Source organism: Crocodylus porosus, unplaced genomic scaffold, assembly GCF_001723895.1.
Source record: "Crocodylus porosus isolate Cpor-Errol unplaced genomic scaffold, CroPor_comp1, whole genome shotgun sequence".
Classification (NCBI taxonomy): domain Eukaryota; kingdom Metazoa; phylum Chordata; order Crocodylia; family Crocodylidae; genus Crocodylus; species Crocodylus porosus.
The window spans coordinates 157,498,037-157,524,143 of NW_017728886.1; the positions used below are offsets into that span (position 1 = coordinate 157,498,037).

General features: G+C 44.5%; 1 protein-coding gene across 4 annotated transcripts in view; it reads right to left on the reverse strand.

The window, feature by feature from the left end:
* The window catches only part of KIF13A (kinesin family member 13A), a 196,184-nt gene extending 172,700 nt beyond the window's left edge, over window positions 1-23,484 (reverse strand). For all 4 annotated transcript variants that reach the window (XM_019543831.1, XM_019543816.1, XM_019543823.1 and 1 more), the window contains exons 1-2: window positions 23,216-23,484; window positions 21,846-21,939 (exon numbers count right to left, since the gene is read on the reverse strand). In XM_019543831.1, coding sequence (XP_019399376.1) covers window positions 21,846-21,939; window positions 23,216-23,270 — 149 coding nt within the window. In that variant the 5' untranslated portion in view covers window positions 23,271-23,484. The remainder of the gene's footprint in view (window positions 1-21,845; window positions 21,940-23,215) is intronic.
* Between the last annotated feature and the right edge of the window lie 2,623 nt (window positions 23,485-26,107).

Consider the following 26,107-nt stretch of genomic DNA (forward strand, 5'->3'; position numbering starts at 1 on the left):
CCCTTTCCTCCCCCCACCCCCATACTGTTAAGTGCAGCTTGGCTCCAGCTCAATTTGGATTCCCTCTCAGGCACAGAGCACATGGAAACTCTGTCCCCTACCCCACCAATCAGCAGCACCACTGCTGCATGGCCAGGCAAGGGCTGTGGGATGCTAAGCTGTGGGAACAGCATCTGATAGGAAGGGAAGGGAAGCAAAGAGGCAGAGACTGCAGGGAGCAGGGGAAAAAGGACAGAGATTGTGAGTGTGGGGAAGAGGTAGAGGTGGTGGGAAGAGGGGAAGGGGTAGAAATTATGGGAAGCTAGGGGCTGAAGGGTGCAGGAGGAAGACGTGAGCAGGAGAGCCACCTGACTGCCCTGCAGCCCCTGCTGTAGCAGTGGGAAGGGGATGAATTTAAGACAACTCTCCAATAATTAGACTGTATACCTGGAGAATTATAATACAATTATATTTTTTCATATACAGAATGTAATTAAAACCTTGAGCATCACTGATTTATAGTATAACGCATTTCCACTTAGAATTTTCCAATACATTTGACCCTAGATGCTTCCTTATTTTACTTGGACATAAATAAATGACTTTATGTAATGTCTTGATGTGAACAGGGACCGAATTTAAGAAGTCTTATAACGCTGCAAGAGTTTGCCTGCTTGGGATATATTCCCTATGCATAACTAAAAACAATAACATTTTTCATAATACTTTGATGTGTGACCACTGTAAGCATGTGGGGCTCCATTTAAAGTCCACAGAAGTCACTAAATGACTCACTGACTTCAATCCATATTGAATAAACCCCAAATATGTTAAAATAACCTACCTAGCTGATAACACTCCAAATTTGGGTCAGTACAAAAAAAAAGAGTCCCAAAACTCAGCCTTGTGCCTCTCATCCACCTTTGTCCTGCATAGTCTCACTGACAAGATGTACTTCAATGCACAGTAACGCAAGCCAGACATGCAACTGCTGTGCCACATTTAAGTCCTTGTATGCATAGAACAGCACAGCAAAATGTGTTCAAAATACCTGTTTCCAAAAGCAGTGTCATTCACTTCCTGCATACTGCAAACCCAAGCACAATACTTGAATAGTAAAATGTGAAATATTATGAAGAAATGGCCAATTAGTTTTCAAATGGTAGCAGAAATTAACACAAATTATTTAAGGTCTATAGCATAAGCTATATTATTTTTTAAATTAAAATTACCCTATACAGTTTTATAAATGAAGGGGTTTTATTTAATCTATTATCTTTAACTGAAAAAAAAATTTAAAAGCAGTATGATTCTGGTCCTGCCTACTAAAAAAAGAAATGTATTTCAATTCTATTCATGCAGGATTTACTGTATTCACTGAGTGTAAGCACTGAAGCTGCCTGTTTTGGTCTCTTCACAGCAAAACAAGAAATCATACTCTGCTTATATGGAAATAATAGATTTTTTTGCAATCCCAACTGACTGTTTTTTCATTTAATAAAAGTTAGCTTTTTGCTTCCTCTTAGAAAAATTGATATTCTTGCCCAATACCATCGTACACAGGTGTACATTTGTTAACTAAATATTTATGTTTTTATCTACTGCATTAGAAGACTAATTTGAAAGGAACACAACAGGGCACCCAGCAGAGAAAGCACAATTATCTTACAGTGAAATGGGCTGACAGCCCTGAAAGGTTTCCCAGTAGTAGTAAAATTTTAAAAGGTGCACACATGAGAACTTGGGGAAAAGAAAGAAAGCGTCAGAAAATGCACGGGATGCACTGCTTGCAAGACAGTCAGATAGAGCTAGATCTTCAGAAAATAGCAGTCAAACCACATGCAGTATATAAATGCTCCTGTACTGAATGCACAACAACTTCACTACTTTCAAATCAAAGTGCCCAAGTTGTCATTTCAGAGTCCCCAGCAGAGTAGCACTCACTGCTGCCAGCAGTATTTGATATCTTCTTTTCATTTTCCCATGCTACCAATTTTAGAGATATAACAGGTTTTAAATAGCATCATAAAAAACAAGAAAGAATGTGGTGGAAGGCCAAGAGATAGAAAGGCAAAAGAGGAAAGACAAAACAGTACAATCACAGGGAAGGTCCTGAAGTAAATTTCAAAGCAGCCCCTGGCAGATGTTATATTAATCATACAATTAATAGGTTAACCACATTACAAATGGCAACATGCCACACGTGCAAGATATTCGAGACATAATAAAATATCATGACATTTACTGTACAATGTCTTTGCGGCTGGTTTGTATTGCACTCAATTTTGAACATATGGCAGGCAGACGTCCAGGAGCAACACATGCAGCATGTGCACCTGCTGAACATGCCATTCTGCAGGGAGCTGGCAATGTTCAAAGGATAAAGATGATGTTGGGCTGCACTAAGCCTTTTAAAAGTCTTGGGTCTCAAGACCCTGAAACTGGGGACTGTCTCTCCCCAATGTCAGGCTCACAGTGCTTGGGAAGCTTAAGAAAAGAGAACATGGAGCTGGTTCCTCCATGTCAAGCTGTACAGCTTGCCTTTCAATTTGTCGGATGGTGAGGAACCTGGCATTAGGGACCATGTCCTGATTCTGTGCTCCCTGCACTGTAAATCATGTGATTAGGACCAAAGGAACTGGGAATCATATCACGCATGGCAGAACACGATTTTGGGGATCAGGCATAAAATGCCTCTGATCATACTTGTAACTGTATTAACATCTGCCAGGGACCAGTATGTCTACACCATGATCCAAAGCTACAGAACACACACTAGCAAGCTTTGAACTACCTAACTCAGGGACTGACAGCAGTGGCTTGGAGGGTGGCATGGGCTACCCAGCCAAATGCTTACCCATTTTTCCAGGCAAGTTTTGCAGGCTGCACTGAACCCAACGCTGCTACAGCTGTTCTGCTATGTGTACACAAGCCAAATAGTCTTAACACTTGTGCAAGTAAGCCTACATGAGCTACAGTTGCACCTCTGGTCTAAAGAAAATGTATATAAATTACAAGCCACCTGTAGGCTTGGAGCTTCCTCTTGCTTTAACTAAAAGCTCCTCGATCATTTTATTTCTTAGCAGTTAGTGTAAGCAGTTTAATTTTATATTAATTCTCAGGTCCATCCACTTAACACTGTGTCTATTAATTAATCAATGTCAAATAAATTAAAAATAGTAGATAAAAGGAATTTGGTCATTCAAAAAGCTTCCAACAAACTGTCATAAGAAACTACCTTATAATCTGTTTGTATATTAAGACAGAAAAAAGAATATTAAGTACATGTGACCACTTTTCTTCTCTGAGAAAAATCCAGGGTAACCCAAGTTTCTGTACTTTGATTATTTACCAATAACCAAGAAAAGGACTAACTGATAAAGCAGAAAAATGTATTACATCATAAAATATTTTGGTTAGTTATGCTTTGAGAAGAGTGTGAGGAATTCCAGTGAGATGTATTCGTTTTAGTTTGTGATTTTTCCTTTCTTCCCGAGTAACCATACTTATACACTACCATAAAAACGATTTTAACAGCTGCACATGTAACTGAGATCTATGCAGAAGTTTCATCCCCAAGTTCTTAATCCTGCTATTTCCCAGCACCTGCAGAATTTACAGAGTTTAACTGGACTACACCCATGGCTTCCCACAGAAGACGAAGACCACCTAAATGGTATGTTTTGATGACTATACAAAAGATGAACAAGTCTTTTTAAAGGGGTGTAAGATTAAAGTTTTATTTACTAAAACTCTTCAAAAGCAGATCGTATTATTATGTAACCTATATATTTCAAGGCTTAAAGACACTCTCTGGCTAAGTCTATGGAATACTTTTTAATGCCCATTACTAAAAAAAAAAAAAAAAACTCTTTTACCAGCCAAAAATGGGTATTAATTAAAATGAATTAAAAACCCAGCTAACTTTTCATGGCTTATGCCATTTTTCTTTCTTTTTTTTTTTGCTTCTTTTGAACAACAGAAAAAAGACTCAGCAAATTAATTTATTACTAGTCAGTTTTGCTTTGTTTCTCCTGGTTATTAACCCAATGCTGAAATGCTTAGGGTGAATCAAACAGTAACGTTATATTTTTTCATTAAAATTAAATACAGTAGGTGTTTTGGGATCTTTTAATGCTCTCAAAACACTGGCATAAACCTTACCCATGTTAATCTGAGGTCTGGCAGAAGCCAGTGTTGGGGGGTACCTAGTGAATGACTCATTCAGAAACGTATAAGCTTTTGAAGATAACAGTCTACTTTATCATAGCAGCTGATGACGTTTCAAAGCATCTAAAGAAGTAAGCTGTTGCCTGTGAAAGCTTTTGAATTTCTGAAGAGTTACGTCTCCAAGGTGCCACCTTGCCTTTCTGTCTAAAATAGAACAACACTGAAAACAAATAGCATGCATCGAGAATCCTTAATCTATATGTAAATGCAGTTTTCTTAACAGAATGATTCAGCCAGATGGTAGGAATAAAGTTAAGTGGGAGGTATTTGTGCAAGGTAAACCAGGGAATTTGAAGCTAATGGCAACATAAACAACATTTCATGACATCTCATTTCAAGTTCTAGACAGGCCTTGCATTCATCTCTGGTTTACTGAGCCCAAAGGTAGATGAGGAAAAAGAGACAAATTGTGTGGTGGGCCTCCACTGACTTAGAGGAGTCAGGACAGGGTAAGATACAGGTTTATTAAGGAGTGTTGAAACTCTGTTCTCAAAATTGCAAAAACTTGTAAAAAGGCTTAAAGCCTCCTTCTCCCTGAGGGATGACACATTAAGACAAGCCAGGTTGGAGTTCTCTTAGTAAAGCTAACTTGTACTTGCCAAACTGACATACAGGGTCTGAAACTAGCTTGGTTAGAAAATTCCATGTGGCCAAGATCAAAAGCAGTCTTACTTTAATATGCTCTTAAACACCCATCTGGAATCAGTACTTACAGAAAAAATGGGAATCTAAAAGGAGTCCTCTATCCTTGTAATTATACAGTAACTTATTTTACAACATATGAATTAAGGTAATTCTCTGATTGGTAAATAGTCAATAGGAAGTGAAAATAATACACTTGCAACCAGATATTTAAAGTCTAATGCTGCGTCAGCATTGTTTACAAGAGCCTCAGTGATGTGGAGGGGATCCGGGTTTTTCATTTCCCACAGAAAAACAGAGTAAAACGTGGACTCCCCCCCTTACTGGAATGAAACGTGGGTTTATCAGTGTAGAAGAGAAACCCGTGAATTTTGCAGTGAGGCCTCTGTAGGCTTCCAGAGCTCCAGCCTGCAGGGGGCTGGGAGGAAGTGGGAGGAGAGTGGTCAGGCAGGGGGCACCATGTACATGTACATAGCCGCAGGGAGCCTGAAGAGCAGCTCCCACAGGTAAGTGGGGGGAAGGGGAGGGATTCAGACCCCCATAGGGAGGGACTGTGTTGGGCAGGGCTGGGGCTGCAGCCCAGCCATGCAGTATTTCAGGCTTGGGGCCCGGGGCTGTAATACACAGCTACGGGGCCCTAGCAAGGAGTGGGACAGGGCCATAGGCAACTTGTCCACGGGGTGGAGCAGGGAACAGCTCCTCACCCCAGTCTACACCCAGGGGGAGCAAGGGGGACCCATGGCCCCTAGATCTGTATGCAGGGCAGGGGTGGGATGGGCTCCCTACTGCAGGCTTGGGCTCCACTACCCTCCCCCAGGGTTTCTGCAGCCCAGTGGGTAAGAGCCAGCACTGCAAGGAAGAACACTAGCTGTGCAGGAAAGTCGTCTGCTGCTGCGAGCTCCACACTGCAACATGTCCCCTAAGCATTCAGGGGCAGCAGGGGGTAGTGGCCCTCACCGCTACCACATGCACAGGAGACGAGTCGCCAAGAGCTCATACTGCAAGCAGCTTTCCTGCACAGCCGCACTCTGCTTTAAAGCGCCAGGTTTCACCCCGGGGCTGTAAAGGCCCCAGGGGAAGGCAGCAGGGCGGGAACCAGAGCCTGCAGTGCACACCCGCCCTGCCCCATGCACACATCTGTGGGGCACGGGTCCCCCCTGTGCCCCAGGAGAGCATACAGCTGTGGGGAGCCAGCCTGAGCCTGCAGTAAGCAGGCAACTGGGGGGGAGGGGGGGGAGGGAGTCAGCTCTGTGCTCTACTCCACTGCAGCAGCTGCTGCCTTATGTCAGGGGCAGGGGGGTTGTGGACCTGGGTCCCTGGCCCTGTAGCCCTGGCACCTGGGGCCCCCTTCTGCAGGGCTGGGGGAAGGTTAATTTTAATCATGGGATGGGGGGGGCAGGTTATGAGATCATTTGTGATTTTTATCAGAGAAAACCAGGATCCCTGGTGATGCGGTATTAGCAACTCTGAAACTAACTAGCTCCCCTCATGTTCAAGGCTTTTAACAATCAATCAGTCTGGGGGCTGTTAGAAAGCCCTGAAAATGAAAGAAGCTGGTTATTTCCAGAGTCACTGACACCACAGTACAGACAGAGCTATTCACATTCAGTTTGGGAGTGAATACATAGCCTTTTTCAGTCCCAAGGGAAGAGAACAGCCATAAAACTTACTAGCTTCTGTAATTTTCAAGGCTTCTTACAGATGCCTTTTAACAGCTGCTGCTTCTTCACCCTTTCTGAAGCCCTTAAATGGAGTAAAACTGGCTACAAAACAGGCAGATGCAGTTACAGTTAGTATTCAGTTAACCAGAGTACAATTAAATTACACAGTAGACAAGAGAGCTGAAAGGTGCAATGCATTTGAAGCTGTTTATGCATTTAAACCAATCTATAGACTAGCAGAGTTTGTTAGAACGTACCTAATAGGGTAACAAATGAGAACTCACACTGCATTATGCAGGTATACAACCCATGCAATGTAAAAGAGATTATAACCTATAGTTGCTACAGCCCTCTCGCTTTTACTATTTTATTAAAACAAGAAGACTTTCCCAAAATTGCAGGCCAAAAAACAGTATGAAGTCACATTCTCCCCAAACAGAAGAACAATTTTGAAAGCATAACATACAGCACTTTTAAATTCAGCAGGTGAAATCCCTCAGCCTGTTTTACAAAAGGTCAGACTCAGTTGTAAATTTACAGTCTTTCAGCTATAAATGTTTTCCATTCACTTTATTCAGTCACTGAATTTTGCTGCTTTTGGAAAAGTAAAGTATTTCTGTTATTTAATGCATTTAAACACAAATCAGTTAACTCAGTATCATTTTAAAGGATTAATACATGTACATGCTGATGCTAGCATATGGGCACATCTCCTGGTACAGTTGGAAAAAATAGTTCTTTCACTTACACCCACACATACAATAGCAAGTACAAAGCAATGCTTGCCAAAGTAGTTGAGATTATAACTAAAATGCTATTCTCACATTTCAACTGTGCACAAAAGTGTGTCATTATTGGTTAAAACACAAGTTTCTAAACTCTTAGGATATAAGCCCATTATTAAAAATTACATTTATGAAAGTTCCCATCTTTCGATCCAACAACTCCAATTTTGTTTCCAAAGACATCACTTGCAGTAAACTAGCAAGTGATGAGGTCACACTGTGATGGAGGTCAGGAATGACTGCCAGAAGCTGTACGAGTTTCAAATGAAGTCACACTTCCAAAACTGTGCAGTAAACTTGCTCCTGTCTTCCACTACTCAAACTTAAGCATGTAACCTGCTTTGACAGTCAACGAATGGGCAACAACAACATGGCAACTTGCAACAGGTTTACCAGTTGGTGTGGAATTGGTTTGGGATCAGAAAAATCCAGAGTGGTCATGGTGATAGAGAAGTGCAAAGGTATTAACTATGTCATCCTACAATTGGCTACAACATGGGCAATGTGCGAGTAAGCAGTAGACTTCCTTAACTTTGGAGAGGTAGAGACACACGTGCCACTCTGTCCCCCTCCCTTGTCTGGAAGCACATTAATCAGAAGTTACTCTTCCAGCGCCATAAGAGCACTAATGGATCACAGAGGCATGTCACAGGCATTAAATGGTGGGTAATGAGGAAAGGTACAGACACTCACGTCTTTAGCAACACAGCACTCTTCCAGGGTTTGCGAACACGGACATTTTTCTCCCAACTGCCTTGTTTAAAACAGTGCTGTCGATGTGCCAATAGTCATTTTGGGGGAACCCAACTTACCCTCTACTTCCCTACTCATGAAACTATGCAATGTGAATAATGGCATGTCTGCAAAGGTTAAATATTGTGCTACATGTGCCCCAAGCTGAAGAAATATTGTTATTAAGGTGACAAGTGAACACAGACCAATTGCTAAACATGAACAGTCACTCGCTCATCAGGAGCATAATGATAAGTCAGCAAGATGCTTGTTTGGCAGATGACTGTCTGAAAAGAGCAATTCAACTATATGACTTGATACACAGCTATACTGTCTTTTCAATTAATTAATATGGTGCATTTTCTGCACTGTTCACAGAATTTTTATTCACATTCTTCCTCAGCTGCGTTGGTGCACTGCACAGGCTGCAAACAGGTCATCTCTAGAGTGCCTCTTGCTTTTTTCACCCATATTATTTCTCTGCAGATGTTCACACTGCTTCTCAAAAGAAATTCCAGCTGAGGATGTTCATTAAATTTACAGCCATAGCCAAACGAAAGGACTTCTTTAACAAAGAGTTAAAGTTTAATGGACGCTAGAAATAAAGGCCAGACTATCTTCAGGTGAGTGTTCTGAGGTGTGAACCAAGGACAAAAAGTTGACCAAAAATCATTTCAGTTGCTTGTGGTTCAACTGAGTCAGATTCCAAGTGAAATCAGAGAAAGCAAGCCTAAGACTGCCCTGTTAGCTGCCTGCAACAGGGATGGTGCCACCAATGACAACAAGTCATAGAACAGGAAGGGAAAGCTTCCCATCACGAAAGAAGAGCCAAAAATGTGGCCATATCTAGGACTATCAAGAGAAGGAAAATCCTTTGGCATCATTTTCCTCATTCTTTTCATTATCCATCATTAGGTTTGCACAAAGTGAGTGCAGTGATAACAGGGGGTCCCTGATTAGTATAGCATTAAAGCTTATCGTATTGAGGACAAGTAAGTGGTGCAGGTCCAAATGTTTTGTTCCAAGAACACTTCTTGTGGCAAGCTTGCTGCATTCTTCACCACTGCCCAGCTCACCCAGGGGTTTGCTATCCCTCCACCTTTTCCTCATACAGGGGGCTGGAGTGTCCAAGCTGTGCCCCCAGCAAAGAAGGAAACCTTCTTACACCACAGGGGAAGAGGGAATGTTGGGGGGGAAGTCGTCCATGCCGGTCGTCAACATCAGCTTGCAGGGACATGTAGCTTTCCTTCACATAGAGAGCTACACCCGCCCCTTTTGTCAACACGATCCCTCCTGTACAGGGTATAGCCCTCTATACCCGTGGTCCAGTCATGGGTGGAGTCCCACCAGGTCTCCGTTATCCCAATGACGTCATAATTCTTTGCACTGAGCAGGAGGACGAGCTCCTCCTGCTTGTTGCCCAGGCTCCTGGCATTAGTGTACAGGAAGGCAAGTGTCCCCTTGGGGGCTCTTGCCTTGCCCACAGATTGTGCCAGGGCTGAGGCAGGGGTGGGGAGCTGCCTGTGGCGTGTACAGCTAGGGGAGCAAAGGAAATGAAACCCACTGGATGAAGCAATTTGCATCTATTCATGCATGCAAGCTGGCACGAGGGGGGAAGGCACTTCTAAAAAACACCTGGGAATTTGGGAGAGGCAAAAAAATAAAAAAACAGGTTTCAATTCAACTAGACCCTGGAGCAACAGAGCTCCAGAACTCTGGCCAAAACAGTTATTACTGAGCCATGTGGGATATACATTTAAGGGCTTCTTGAGCCAATCCAACCAGTGTCTCTATTATGTACATATATTAGTTGAGGACTTGCATCGCTCCAAGAGTAGGGTAAGCTTAGTCAACACAAAAACTCAACGTTGTCGGTTGTACACTAAAATTTGTTTATGGGTAAATACAAGCTTATGCCAACAAACTCTTCAATGTAAACCAGGCTTCATATCATTCAGGAAAGTGGCTTGCTGACCAGCCCCAACCTCACCATCCAGCCTGTGGGGCAGGGTGAGTGATACCTATGCTCTAATCCTGGCTTATCCAACATGCGGCCTGCCAAGCCGTTTTCTGAGGGCTGAGGTGCTGCAATGGGAAACGAAAGTAAACACCGTTTACTTTCTTTCCCACCCCTTGTCCTTTCCCCAGGGCTGGGGAAGAAACAAGATTCTCACATGCAGCCTGCAGTGGGCAGTGCCCCACAGCGGGGCCCAGGCACACATGCACTGCCTGGTGCCCAAACAACTTCCTTGAAAGCAGGTGGAGGCATGCAGGGCCGAGGTGTGAGCAGGGGGCCGTGCAGCGGGTGGCAGAAGAGTGGAAGGCGCCTTTCCAGCGCATCCCAGGGAGGCTGCAGCCGGGAAGACAAGCCCAGACTGTGGCTCCTGTGCGTGGCAGTGGCTCTCCCTGCCCTGCCCGCTCTGTGCCTGGGTGCAGCTGTGGCCATGCCCAGCTTTGCCACGTTGGGGGTGGCGGGAATGGCAAGGAAGGAGCAAGCATCTGGGCTGGGACAGAAGGCTGCTGCCAGCTCTTGTCACCTGATTCCCAGAATGAGCAACCACCGCGTAATAAGGAAGTGGCGGCAGCAGCAGCCAGGAGTTTTCTCTCCCCACCAGCTCTGCCATACCCGATTCCTCACCCGCAGCGTGCTTCCCCCCTCTCCCCTTCCCCAGCCACCAGCGAGGGAGCTCCCTGCCACCTGATTTACCTGCTGGCACATGCCCCCGTGTCCTCCGGGCAGGCTTGGGAGGTGAGGGGGAGATTCACATCCCAAAACCCCCCTGCTCATTGTCAGGAGGAATAAAAAAAAATAGCCACAGTAGCACTGGAAATTCTTTGTATCATCAGCCCAGCTGGTGGTGCTGCTGTCTGCTCACTACTGTTCACAAGAAGCAGGGCAAGGGCATGTGGGAGGGAGGCAGCTACACTTCTCCCCCCTAACCAGCAGGTAAAAATCTTTGTAAAAATATTGTCCAGCATTTGGATTGTGTTTGCTCCTGTTTCTATTTGTGAGGATTTGGGGGTTGAACTTGTTACTACTTGTTAAAGATGAGTTACTAACACGTTATTAATGCAATAAAAGTAAATCTTCTTGAAGATTATTCTCAAAAATGCCCGTATTTTGTTGCTTTGATTAGTTTCCACTCTGGCTGATATCTCTTCCACATTTGATCTGTCGATGATTTGCATTATGCTTCTTTCATTCATTGAGAAGTATGTAGAAGCGAAAGTGTTTATTTTAGTCAGGTGTTTGGTATTATTTCATTCTTGCTTTTATATTGTTTTTATTTAGGATTTTAAACTACATTTCCAGACCCATTCCATCGTCACTTCCTGCAACTTCACTGGTGTCAAAGTTCACGTGCCATCACTTTCTGATGTGATACCGCTTCCTGTGAGGTCTCTGAATATGGCTCGCCAGCCCACTGGGTGATAAAAAGTTCATGATCCGGCCCCACATGCAAAAAGGCTTGACACCCCTGCTCTAATCCATTCCTATATACTCAGTTTTTAAGCTGTTTGCCAGCAACCACTTACTCCTTAGCTCAACAATTCATTGCCAACTCATTAAAATAACAGAGGCCTATGATTTTGATGCCAGCACTCTCAAATTCAGTATCCACTAACAATTCATGGAAGAATAGTTACCAGTTTTACATAGGAAATGCTGAAGTCCTGTAGGCCTCACTCAAGACAAACTTCATGACAGTAAGTAGTTGAGGGCAATGAATAAATAAGTTGCGTTCATGTTTAGTCCCCTTATACGTAGGGATTAGAAGATTAGTACTGGTGCTAAATAACAGTATTATCTATCAGTTAACAGTTGAGACATGCACTTTGGTGCTACGGTCTAGGTTCAGTTCATGTCGACTTCCAGGTGAAGAGATTGTTACAAAGCCTTACTTCAGTCTGTCACAAGTTACTGAATGAATGCAACTATTTTGCAATTTCATACTTGCTGCAGAGCTTTTGCATCATTTTGAATCCTGTAACATATATCAATATACAAAGCAAATGGAATGATATGATTGGGGAAAATATTCACTTGTGCAACTAAAAGCATTCCTCCTGAAAATAGCTTTTCATGCTTTGGCATGAACTGCTTCCATTAACAGACCCAAAGGCCAAGAGCCACATAAGAGAAATACAGAATTACTCTCTCCATATTTCTCTTCTTTAAAAAAAGTGAGTCTTTCCACACAAGGGACATAGGTAAGGCAGTCAATGAGGTTAACTTTACTGACAACTTGCACCAACATGTGGCCAAATAATAGACCCAGGTTTCTGGTATCAATCAATCCAGCACCTCCCACAAATTAAGGGAAGAAACAGTGATCTTTAACAAAAATGCATACTTGGATTTAGAAAATAAGTACTAATATGAGTTTAGCCAAAAGACTTATTTTAAAAGCAAAGGAGTTGATGACAGAGATACCAACACAAAGGAGTACAACTATTGCACTGGATTAGTTTTTACTGACCATGAAAATCATTCGTGCATGTAACAAATATTCCTCACCTAACTTGCATGAGGCTGAAACTATACAATCAAACATTTCCGCTACCACTGAAGTAGAATATTTGAAAAAGAAGACCATAATCTTAATGATGATAATGATGATGGTGAAAATAGATCAGCAAACCTGGAAAAGAAAAACTGTATTTTTATCTTGCTGTATTGAACAACAGCAAGTATTCATGTTAATGTTAAATTCTGGTGTCGATTCTAGATTTAAAAAAAAAAAAAAGACACGTGGCATCTCATTGATTAACTGGATTTTCTGCCCATGCACTTCACACTGAAGAACTGGGACTAGACAGAAAACCACTTTGCCACTAATAACCTACACTACTGATATCCTTGAGTTATCCTTCAGTCTCACTTTCCTCAACAAAAGGAAAATTCTGTTTTAAGACTGAGATCCGTATTCTTGCTAAACTTATTTCGGTAAGTACATGTTGAAATTTTAAAAAGCCTTTAATTTAAAAAAAACTAATAAAAAGGTAGCTTGGGATAACAGGTAGATGCAAGCACACTCAGTCATACCAGCCATTGAAATGAACCACACCTAAAGGCTTGCTAATCTTTTTTAACAGAACTACTGGACTTCACATGGTGTGGAGGCATCTAATATTTCAAAATAAATGTGCAAGCTAAATGTTTGTAAGTTCAACTTCTCACATTAATTTTCACCCAAGAACATTCAAATGACTGTGGTCATGTAAAGGAAGGTTATAAAAGCCAAGGACTGCCATTCAAGGCAATACCAAGATCAGTTTTGTTTCCTCAAATGCCTCATCTTCACTTGTTCTGAAATGTTGCCAGTCTAGAATTACACAGTGAAGCCTGCCCACAATTTCAAAAGCTTCTAGTGCCAGCTTGCTCCAGTAGTGCCATTTAAAGATGCAAGCACAAGGTACATACAGCTATTTGTATTTTATAAATTTGCTCACAGAATAATTGTTCCATTTACCCTGCTTCTGACCACCTCAGAAACCATGCTGCCAAATGCCAATAAATTGAAACTCAAGGATTTTTAATTATGTGGAATTCGAGAACAGTACTTTTCTGGAACAGCACCTAGTTTCCTATCAGAAATGTAACAAAGTCAAATGTTACTGAAATGGCTCTGGACTACCACTTCCAACCCCACATTCTGCAACTGCACCTCTTCTTGAAAGGGACTTAAAGCCAGTAACTTACAACCTGAACACCAATGTGTAACAGGAAACCAATTTGAGAGAGGTCTTTTACAGTTTCCTAGATAGATGAGCAATGGCTGCTGCCTGCTGTTATTCTATCCACTACCTCACATTGGTGATATTTAGAGCCCAGGTATCCAAGTTTCTGGTTGATAATTCATTCAGATATGTGGACAGTTAGCAGTCATCTCATTTCACTTGACACTCCCTTCAGACAAGGTTCAATTAACAAGTGAGACTGTTGCCACACTCACCAACTCCCATGAACAGTGACCTACTCATCCTCCTTCTCTCCTTCAGTGGTGCTAACAGTGGAAAACAGAACAAAAAACCACAAGCTCCACTACAAATGCTATCTACCAAAGTCATTTCAGAATCATGATTCCCACCTTGGCAGAAGGACAGAGTTATTATTGTTAGATGTGCACCAATACATTGGCTCCATATCAGATCGGCACCACTATAAAGAAAAATGTCTGTATTGGAAATAGACCGTATCAGGCCAATAATTTGGCTGATAAATGGCTTGGGCATGCACGCAGCCACAGCACAGCACAAGCAGCAAGGAGCACCGCCTGGCAGCTTGGAGAGCTGCCTCCAGGTGGTAAGGCTGGTGTAATGGAAGGAGAAAAGGGGAAGAAACAGGCATGCAGGGGAAGATCAAGGCCCCTGAGGTGAGGGAGGAGCAGGGCTGGGGCTGAGGCTAGGGATGGGGAAAGCACTGCCCAGCCACAGCAGGCACGGGATGGAGCCACAGCTTGTCTGGGGGGTGACTCCCGTTGCTGTGCATTACTCCTCCAGTGGCTCCTGCCACTGCTCCCACCACTTGCCCAAAAAGGCATGGGAGGGAGGGGCATGTGCCCCTGGATCTGCACAGGGCAAGCTAGGGCTGCGCCAAACTCTTCCTGGCTGGGTGGGCTGGGTTCAGACTGCAGCCACCACAAAATTCACCATAGCCCACCCCACCACACTAAGCACTCTGCCATCTAGCACAAGCCCAGCCTGGGAGAGTTTGGTGAAGCCCCAGCCCCAGCCTACCGCACTCTGCACAGATCTGGGGGCATACACCCCCCCCACTCATGCCCTCCCAGATGAGTGGCATGAAGCGGTGGGAGCTACCCCCCACATCCCTGCACCCCACAGACAAGCTGCGGCTCTGTCCTGCACCTACCCTGGCTGGGCAGCATTTGCCCCAGCCCCTGCCCCACTCCTTCCTCACTGCAGGGGCCTCGATCTGCCCTCCCCCCCCACCAACACCCCTTCTCTTCTCCCTCCCCCCTCCCACCACACCAGACTTACCAGCTGCGTGCAGGTCTCCATGCGGGTATTGGAAATTGGACTGGTATGGGCCTATGCGCCTCCTTAAAAATCAGCTATCGGTATCGGCCCCAAAAATCTCTATCAGTGTACCCCTAGTTATTTTTTAATTGAAGAAATCTATTCTATATAAATTAAATCTCTTATTCTGGAGGCCAGATTGTTACAGTCTACAAGAGAAGCAAGCAGATGGAAATGATGGTCTCAAAGGTTTTAAAGTTGAAACAGGCAATAATACATAAACCATGAAGATGATGAAGATGACAAAAGGTTATAAAAAATTAAAAAATGAACTTAATCTTCTGCAGCAAAGTGCAGATTCAACATGTGTGTGTGTTTGTAAAATTTTCCTAGATAGTAGCATTTTAAGAAGAAAAATAGTTTCTTCTATAAACAATAGCAACTCTGTCCTTCTGCCAAAAGGAGGTAGGGGGAAAATCATGATTCTGAATTGACTTTGGTAGATAGCATTTGTAGTGGAGCTTGTAGTTTTTGTTTTGATTTACCACTGTTTGCAGCATTGGAGGAGATAAAGAGGAGGAGAAGGAAGTCACTGCTCTTGGGAGTTGGTGAGTGTGGCAACAGTCTCACCTTTCAATTGAACCTTGTCTGAAGGGACTGTCAAGTGAAATGAGATGACTGCTAACTCTCCACATATCTGATCTGAATGAATCTATAAATTAAAATGCTACCAAATGCTTCCTGTCTAGGAAAACATCAACTTGTGCCTCAGAAGTTAAGAAGAGCCACTTTAAAAGTAAGATTTGCAGGATTTGTTCTTGAATAGATAACAAGTAGCTCAAACTTGGAAAAGGGAGGGCAGGAGGCTTATTCATAGAAACAATAATCTTCACTACATGCATTTTTAAGATACCCTATGAAGAATTTCACTAGTTTCTAACCCATATAATAAAATTTAAATTTAGCCATTCACAACTATCATTCATTTTCTTGCTGACAAATGCTAACTTAGCTTAAATTTAAGTACAAGAATTGTATCCTTTAATGCAATAGTTTTTAAGTACTATTTCAGCTCTCCACTCTAGATTCTTCTTTATTTTTTGTCAAGATACAAATACTTTAATAAAAATCAAAACAGATTATACAGGTTTCCCTCGCTTTATGCGGGCTCTGTATGTGTGAATTCACTCTTACGCGATGACCCTTTTTATACCAAAATTTGTTATATGCTAGGTAAATTCACTCATGCGATTGCTGTGGTGGAAGCACACAGTCAGTCAGCTGCTTTATGTGATGCCTTGTGGGAGCAATGCGCACCAAAATATAGTCTCCCGTGTGGATCTGTGCTCCTCGCTTGTTGTCTGCAACACTTGTTTCTGTAGTTTCCACCCCCATTATGAAAGTACCCTGTACTTGTGTGTACTGTCTGCTGTTGGTGAGTACCAAACAGTCTTGGGGGTCAGTAAGTCAAGGTCTTGGAACATATCCCTATTTGTTACATTATAAAGTGGGTTCCCTTTATGCAAGTGAGAGTTATGGGCCCTTTTCCAAGACCGCATATACAGCATATAGCAAGGGAAACCTGCACGTTGCAATAAACAAGCAGCACTTGGTTATTCAAAATCCCTCAAATTCATGTTCTTAAAAAGGTGGTAAAATCTGTTCTAACTAACAATTAAAAGTCACTCATAAGTACAAAGGAGGTACAAGAAAAGTCCTTTCTAATTTACTTTATAGCAGACTCAGAGACCTAAATGCAAACTTGTATTTTATACTTCTTTCCAAAACTGGTTTAAAAAAAAAAAAAAAGAGACAAACATTTCAATAAAAATACTTAGAAGCATCCATTCAATTCCTAAACTAGTTTCAATTACTCACTAGTTCCATCTCATATGGCACCATTTATTGCAGGAAACAACATGGAAATGTTTATGAAAATGTGACAGATGAGGCTTTTATCTCCCTAACCTCTGAAAAGCAATACATATTTAAAAATAAAACATATATTGTAATTCAGTATGTCCTATTAGTGCAGAGGAGTCTAGTAAGTGGAAGGAAACAGATTTCCAGCTGAAAAGACAACCAAACACCTATCTATGCACATACAGGAAGTATTCCTGGTTTCTCTCACCCAGAAAAATATAGCTCCCAGTAAAAGGTTACAGAAGAAGCCCTACTGTTACTTAATTTAGATTTAGTTCAGTTTACCATTAAAGACAAATCCAATTAACATGCAATAGCTCTGGCCAACATAAGAGGTTGATGTTAACTAATAAAAATTGTTCTTTTTAAACTGTTTGATGCAACTCAAATGCCAAACCAAATAAGTACTTACTAGCTCAATGAAAGTGAAGTGCAGCTTGGTAATTTCTTCAAGGTTTTGATGTTTCTCAGTTAATAAGGTGCATAATTAAAAGTAGAAAAATCACACTTTTGTGGGGCAAAAAGGCCTGTTTCTAGCCTGTTCCTCAAAGAACGGCAGAGTTCTAACACTAATCAAAGTAACTTAAACTGTCACATACTTTGCTTATTAAGTTACAGAAGGCAATGTGGCCGGTAGTTAGAACAAGGGACCTGGAACTAGGGAATGTTCATTACTGCTCTGCCAGTTTCTCACTATATAAGTTGAGGCAAGTGAAAACTACTCCTTGTTCTTCTCACTTGTAAAATGAGGATGATATTTACTGATGTGCAGTACCCACTTCTGAAGTTTAAAAGGGTCACAGATTAAATATATCATAATGAAACAGATATATATTGAAAACTTTGAATTTTATCATCTGAAACTGTTTTATAAAAGCCAGTCTTCTAGACCAGTCGTCTCCAAAGTGGGGTGCACACACCCCAGGGGGTGCACAAGATGATCCACTGAGGTGCCGGAAGAAAATATTAGAACTTCTATTTCTATTTATATACATATATTGGGGGCGCGTGCTCAAAAAATTTTTTTACTGATAGGGGTGTGTGATCAAAAAAGTTTGGAAACCACTGTTTGAGACCACTGTTTTTCAACCTGTAAGGGTTGAAAAGATGACTCTGATCAAAAGCACATGAATACTCACACTACAGTTCAAAGGGGTCTGCACCTCCATTTGAAATTTCCAAAGGGGTCCACAAGCAAAAAGAGGTTGAAAACCACCGTTCTAGATACAAGTTCCATCATGCATGACAGTTCTGTCTAAAATGAAATTAAACAGTCTGTTCAGGCCACAAACTGGAAGTCCAGTTTGTGACCTGAGGGCAAACTATATAAAGACACAAAGGTTCAGAAATCCATTTTTTGCTATAATTTCTCAATTTAAACTCTATTAAGAAGAAATAATTATTAAAGCCAAAAACTGACTTGCAACTTTTGCTGGAAACCACTTGTTCTCATTATGAAGCAAAGCACTAACTTTTGCCTTCACTTAACCACAAAGACAATTTTTCAGCATAACATTTGCCAGTCTGAATGATAGCACAATTACATTTTTTTAAAGTGAAAAAAATGCAAGTTATATTAATTGTTTGTTTTCTCTTCTCTCACATGCACTTATTAAATAAAAATGAGCTAATCTAGTCCCAGCCCAGTTCTGCTGTGCTTACTCATACTGAGTAGCTAATAGCTCTATTCAAGTCTATGGGAATACTCTTAAGAGTAAGAACTATTCAGTACAGATAAAGGTAGCAGAACCAGGTTTCCATTAGCACCTTAGGCTTTCCGCATACAGTCAACGGAAAAGCTATGTTGAACTAAAATTTGTACGCAACAGAAAAAAAACCCCACCAAAAGGTTAAAAAAGAAATAAGATCAAAAATGCAGTCAAAGAAGCAAAATAAGTTTTCAAATGCACTGTTATTTTAAAAGGAAAAATCTAGCTGAGAAATATGAAACCAAGCTACACAAGGAAAATCAAAACTGATTTGATGTCTTTATCCCTACTGAGACATTAATCCAAGTACAAGCAGGATAGACATTACACTTGGATATATACACAAAATTGAAGAATTCCTCCAGTACCATAACCATTTAGACTCTTTAAATTAGACTAATTAAAACAGATACATCAATATTGGCAGGAAATTTAAGAGGTCCTACTAAGTACCAAGAAGACTCACCAAACTTCAAATTATGCTGTTCACAACTTCTGGATTTAGAAGACATTGACTTATTGGGGGGGGGGCTCTTTGTTTTTTTAAGCAGACAAAAATTCTTCTTAACTATGGGGTCAACTGCATGTTACATAATTCAAGGTCACTTCCAATTAGTTAAATTCAGACGAGAATTTTGTAAAAACGGAAATATTAGTATCCAGCAGACACTTCAAAGCACTGAGCCTTTTCTCTTTATCAGGACAGCTATTCCAAATTTTTTATTTTAGTTGGGTATTGTAAAGTTATCTGCGTATCTCATGCTTTCACACTGAACAAAAAGAAAAAAAGAACACAATTTTTTAAAAAGGTGTTCTTATAACTGTTCCTCTCCAGGGAAATCTCAAAGTTCTATTAAGGCCACACACATTAAATACAGCTCATAAATCTTATCAGTATCAAAGCAGAGCCCAAATAAAATCAGGTATCCATTATAAGAGACACTGAATAGAGCAAGTAAGAAATGATCCTGCTCTAAAAAGCTGACATTCTAAACAGGATACACCTGAACAAAGAACCACAATGTTTTCCCCATTTTGAAGACTGAGAACAAAAATAGAGAACCACGGTTATATGACTTGACCAAGGTCACACATGGTCTATTGAAGAGCCAGGAAGAGATCTTTATGACATGCAGTTAAATAATTGTGATTATGGCCTTGACCCTGCATTTGGATCAGTGTGAGTAAACGCACAGAAAAACTCAATACTTTTTGAATATTAAAATCAGTCATGCTACATATGGTCTACAAGTACACTAAATTTTGGTTACAAAGCAGGGAACACAAATAATTCCTATGTATGTGTAAACGACCTTGGGTTTAGTCTATAAAGGTGCATCTGTATTCTGCCTTCCATCTGATTTTAGACTAACAGACTTAACTACTTCTCCTTTTTAGGTCTAAGATCATTTTTGGAATTCAAGAGGAACTGAAGAGCTACCCCCTCCCTCTACCCAACCAGCAGGTAAGTCTGTGGGGAAAGAAGGCGGGAAGGGAAAGAGCTGTGGGGGGGTGGGGCAGATCGAGGCCCCAGTCCTACCCCACTCCCTCTCTCACGGCTGGGACCTTGATTGCCCCCACTTCCAGTCTTCAGCTGCAGCCTGCCCTCTGCCATGCCCCCTAGCCCCATATCCTTGGCAGGGAAGGGAGGCTGCACCAGGCTGTTCCCACCAGGCCTGGCCTGCACTGCACTTAACAGTGGCACTGGGAGTTGGTGGGGGGAGCACTACGCCCCCAGCAGCCCCTCTCCTAGTGCCGCCACTGCAACTGCCTGGCCTGAGGACTGCACTGGCCCCAGCCTGCCCTAGCCCCACATGCAGATCTGGGGACACACACCACACACCCCATGCTCTCCTGGGCCGTGTGCCCTGCCCTCTCCCCCCCTCCAGCAAAGTGCGGCTCCATCTCCTGCCCCAGCTGTGCAGGGCTTCCCCACTCCCCACCTGTAGCTGCTAGTGTTGTGTGCATTTGGGGGCAGGGCATGTGTCCCCCTCCCCCCCATCTGTGCATGGTGGGAGTGGCTGCAGCTGCCAGCTGGGCTTTGCACCCTGAGCCCTACTGCATGTGGCCCCCAGGCCTCTGCTCCTTCCTTCCCCCACTGACTGACCTGCTGGGGGGGGGGCAGGCAGGTGAACACACTCAGCCCCCCAGCCCAGGATCAACTTGAAGAGGCTCCAGGATCTACCAGTCAATCATAATCAACTAGTTTGGTGACCACTGCTTTACACAGATTTCAAAGCCAAGCCAAAAAAAGAAAAAGTATCTACAGCTATTGGATAGGGGGGGACAAAAGTTACAAGACAATACCCATAACTTATATGCACCCAAATTTCTGCTCTTAACTAAAAATATTTTTTGGAGCAACAAGTAATTGAAGAGATCAACACACAATAAAACTCTTCCTCTCACTTCCCCACTTTTCCCCACACCCCCAAAATGGGGGGGGAAAAAAGTCTTTCCTGTTCCAATCTATTTTTAGTTTGGTGCACTGGTATTTTGGACCATTTCCAAAAGTACTCTTTATAGGGGCTTCACAACTAATGCCAACTTTCCCATTTACTTTAGCACACTCCTCTAATGCTGTGCTGCTCTATGAAGTACTAACAAGGGAGCCAGCAGTTCCAACATTTCAAATGCAACTATGTTGCAACCTAGTAAACACAATCTTTAAAAAAAACAAAAAACAATCCCTAGCATCTGCAAAATTCAAAGCATGCTTTTGCTTTCATAAATCAAACCTGAAGGTTACATCAGCTCATTAACAGTGTCCCTATGACAGAAAGGGACAAAACTATTACTAACAGTCATAACTGACCAATAATCTACCTTATCTAATAGTCAACAAAACAATCAACTTTGAACAGCAAAGTCTACAAGTGATCCCCTTGCATCCACACACGTAATACCAATGCTCCTAATTCCTCCGAGGGTTCCTGGAACCAGCAACTTGGGGCCTAATTCCAATGTCTCACTGATGTAATTCCATTTAGAACAACCCTAGTTTACGATGCTGTGAGCAAAAGAGCACCAGACCCCTTTCTAGCCAGCCGCAATGGCCTCCAAAAGAGACCCAGAGTGATTTGAGAAACTACAGCTCCTTTAACAAAAGCGCTCAAACAATTCAAGGTCCTAACCCACTGCTTCATCCAAGCTAGGCAAGATCAGACATGGGCCTGGATAAGCAATCTCTTCTGTGTTTTTACCTGTTTTCTCCCTGTTTGGTGTTGGAAGGCGGAGGATGCAGCACAGTCTGATTCCCTTCCATCTCCACAATACACTTCGTATTCAAGTCCAGCTCTGGAAGAGAGCAGGACATAAAGGATTTTACCCACTGCCTGAGAAACCTCCACCTGGCCCCATGCACAAGAGGGGGGATACACTCTCTCCACAAGGATTTCTCAATATTCTGCCCCTACACAGAGGGGGACAGCCCCACACAAAGTTTCACCACAACCCTCTTCCCCCAGGCTTCTTCACACCCTTCCTCTGCACAGCACAGCTTCCCCCCAACCTGTCTGCTCTATGTGGTCACCCTGCAAAAGACAGCCTGCCTCCCCTCCACTCCCAGGGGTTCTCCACATTCACCCCCTTCCCCATGTGCAGAGGGGGACTACCACACACATACCCACACTCCACAGGGCTTCTCTGCATCCTCCCTCTGCCCCCACGCACAGGAGGAAACACACCACACACACACACACCCCTGCAAATCCCAACACACACCACAAGGGCTTCTCCATATCTTCCTTTTACCTCCATGCACAAAAGGGGACAACCCTCCCCCTAACACAGGGCTTCCCACATCCTTCCCCTGCTCTCATGCACAGGAGACACCCCAACAAATGCATACATGTGCACATTCACAGGCTTCTCCACATCCTCCATTTACCCCAGTGCACAGAAAGGGACATCCCCCGTACACATGTGCATGCATGCACATCCCCCAGGGCTTCACATCCTCCCCTCACTCCCATACACAGACAGGGACACCCCTGCACACACAAATATATGCACACATGCACATGCCTAGAGCTTCTCCACATCTCCTTACTCCCATGCAAAAGGGGACATACACACCTACATCGGCATGCACACATGCGCACAGAGCCGTGGGGGGAGCTCCTCCACATTCTCCCTCTGCTCATGCACAGAAAGGAACAAGCCCATTAACGCACCCACTTTTCTCCACATCCTCTCCTTACTCCTACGCAGAGAAGTGGACAACCCCCAGACACTCAGACGCACAGGTTGTCCACATCCTCCCCTTACCCCTTGCACGGAAGGGGACATACCCACTCACTCACCCCCACTCCCCACACACACACACACTCACCCCCACCCACCCACGGGTTCTCCACATTCCCCCCATCCCGTGCACAGCAGAGGGCACCCCCAAACTCCCTGTCCCCCTTCTCCACCCCTTACCCCGTGCCCAGCAGGGCGCACACGCGCCTCCCCCCCGACGGCTCCCCACCCCGCAGAGCGCACGCAAGCGGCCCGTGGCCGTCGGGGGAGGACACGACTCTGCGCTCCCTCCGGGCCGGCCCCCGGGTTGTGGGGGGGTGGTGCTCACCTCGGCGGTTCATGGGCCGGACCCTGACGGCCACCTTCACCTTGGTGTCCGCCATGGCTGGGCGGGCGGCGGCGAGGCGGGCGGTCAGCGCCTCAGCGGCCGGGGCTGCCAGGCCATGCCGGGCGGCGGGGCGAAGCGACGGCAGTGAAGGGGCAGCCCCGGCCGCCCCTGCCTCCTCCCCTCGTCGTCAGGCCGCGCCCGGCCCCCGCCTCGCCTGAGCAGCGCCGCCCGCCGCCATCTTGCGGCCGCGCCGGCCCCGCGCCTAGACCGCAGCCCCGGGAGACTGGGGGCGGGGGGGAAGGTGTACGGACGGCGCCGGAGAGGGCCGGAAACAGCCGAGTGCCTTCGGGAACCGAGCGAGGGGAGGGGCGGGGCGGGGCGGGGCGGAGCGAACCCCACCCCCCCGCGAGCACCACCTCGCCCCACCTACAGCCAGCTTCTCCGCCTCCCGAACATGCGCAAACTAGCCTCGCCCCTTCCCCAGGTGCAGCTATCTGAGCATGCGCAAACTACCTCCCCTTCATGGGTATAGTTGCGCAAGCGCGGTTGGTTTTTTCACCTCGCACTTCGTCTCGTGTCACGTGCTCAGAGCTGGGCTCTAAAGGTGGGGGGGAAGCTGGGCGGTGGAGGGGAGTGAGTAATGGGGAAGGGGTAAAGTAGGGTTAGTTTAAAGCAGGAGGATTGAGGAGGGGAGGGCAGATGTGTGGTTCTTCCCATGCACAGCTCTTGACAGAAGGGTGCCTGCAGAAGGATCTAGAACAGTTAAGCAACTGGGCAACTGAATGGTGGGTGAAATACAATGTAGATAAGGATCAAGTAAGGCACCAGGGCAAAAAAAATAACCCAAATTATCCCTACACTATGATGGGGGCTACATGATGGGTTACCACACAGGAAAGATCTGGGAGTCATGGTGAGCCACTGGCCAAAAACAGCAGCTCACTACCCAGCAGCCATCAAAAGGCAAATGAAATGTTACAGTTTAGTAAAAGGGGAACTGAAAACAGAATAGAAATTATTAATTCAGGGATCTGGGTTTCCTCTGTTTTAAAATCACAAATTCTCCGATAAAAACACCAAAATCTGCCACTGCCCACCCCTTCACTCCCCACCCCATAGCCTCCCCCCACTGTTGCTTATGCTTCTCACTCCCACCCTGCAGCCCCCCAGCCCTGCCAGTGACCCTCACTCACAGCCAATGACCTCCTGCCCCCCTGGCCCTGCTGGAGGGGGGCCCCCAGCTGCCAGGGCTACAGGGCCAGGGACCTGGGTCCACAGCCCCTTGCCTCCCACAGCAGCATCTAAGTCCCAGTCATTGATTATGGGAGGTGGTGGCTGCTGCAGGAGTAGAGCGCGAAGCCCTACTCTCCCTCCTGTCTGGGTATCATGAGCAGGGTCCAGGGGAGGGCTGCCTGTTGTGGGCTCAAGCTCCCCACCCTGCTGCCCTCTCTATGGCCTCTGTGGCCCAGTGGGTGAGACGTGGCACAACAGGGCAGAGTGGGGTGGGGAAATTCAGTGCCACTGCCAGGAGCCAACTGCTGCCATGGCAAGGTGCCCCCTGCCCACCCAGCAGCAGTGGGAGGATGATGCAGATTTGTGTTTCCTGCTGCTGCTGGGTGGGCAGAGGGCCACATCTCACCCACCCCCACCCCTTGATGAGCTGCCTATGGTCCTGTCCTGCTCCCTGCCTGGGCCTTGCAGCCATGTATTCCAGCCCTGACCCCAAGTATCACTTGGGCTGGGCAGACACCTCAGCCCCAGCCCCATTCCTACCCAACTCCCTCCCTCCCTCACTATGGAGGGCTTATTCCTCAACCCAACTTACCTGCGGGACCTGCTCTTCAGGCTGCCTGGCAGTCACGTGTATGTATGTGAGCATATATACATTGTGCCCCCTGTCAAACTCTGCCAGCCTGCAAGGGGAAGCCCACCATTTCCCATGTTTTTCTTCTTTAAAAGAGAAAATCCATGTTTTTCTCAAAATAAGAACATCCACGCTTTACTGCATTTTTCCATGGTGAATGGAAAACCTGGATCCCTGATCATTACACTCCTTTATTAACCTGTGGTGCATCCACACCTTGAATGCTGTACCCAGTTCTGGTCCTCACCTCAAAAAGGGCATAGAAGAACAAGAGAAGGTAGAGAGGACAACCAGGATGATTAGTGGTATATAGAGGCTTCCATATGAAATGAGACTAAAGAGGCTAGGTCTATTCAGTTAAGAAAAGAGACACTTGAGCAGGGACATGATAAATAGAAAATACTAACTGGTGATGAGAAATAGGGATTCATTATTTACTCCCACAAGACAAAAACCAAGGGTCACAAAATGAACCTAGTACACAGTAAGTGTAAAACTAACAAAAGGAAGTTCTGTTTCACACACTGCATCATTAAAGCGTGGAAATAATTGCCACCAGATGTTGTGGAAACTGAGAGCTTAGCTGGACTCAGAAAGAGAATGGACAAATTCTGGGAGGAAAGAGGCATCAGTAGCTATTGAGCATGGGAAGTAAGGATATAGCCTCTGAATGAGAACTTCCTAGACCTTAAATGCTGGAGGCTGCAAGTGAGAAAGGAACAATGGAAAAAAAACAACCTTGATTGTACTCTATTTACTCTCTCTCTCTCAGCACCCACTCTGCCACTGTCTGACACACAGAATCATAGAATCAATGAGTTGGAAGGGACCTAGACAGATCATCTAGTCTGACCCCTTGCCATGGACAGGAAGGAGCCCTGGGGGTAGCAGGGGTCATAAGACCCCAGCCAGGTGCCTATCCAGTCTCCTCTTGAAGATCTCCAGGGAAAGTGAGAGCACCACCTCTCTGGGAAGCCTATTCCAGGCTCTGGCCACCCTTACAGTGAAGTAGTTCTTCCTAATATCTA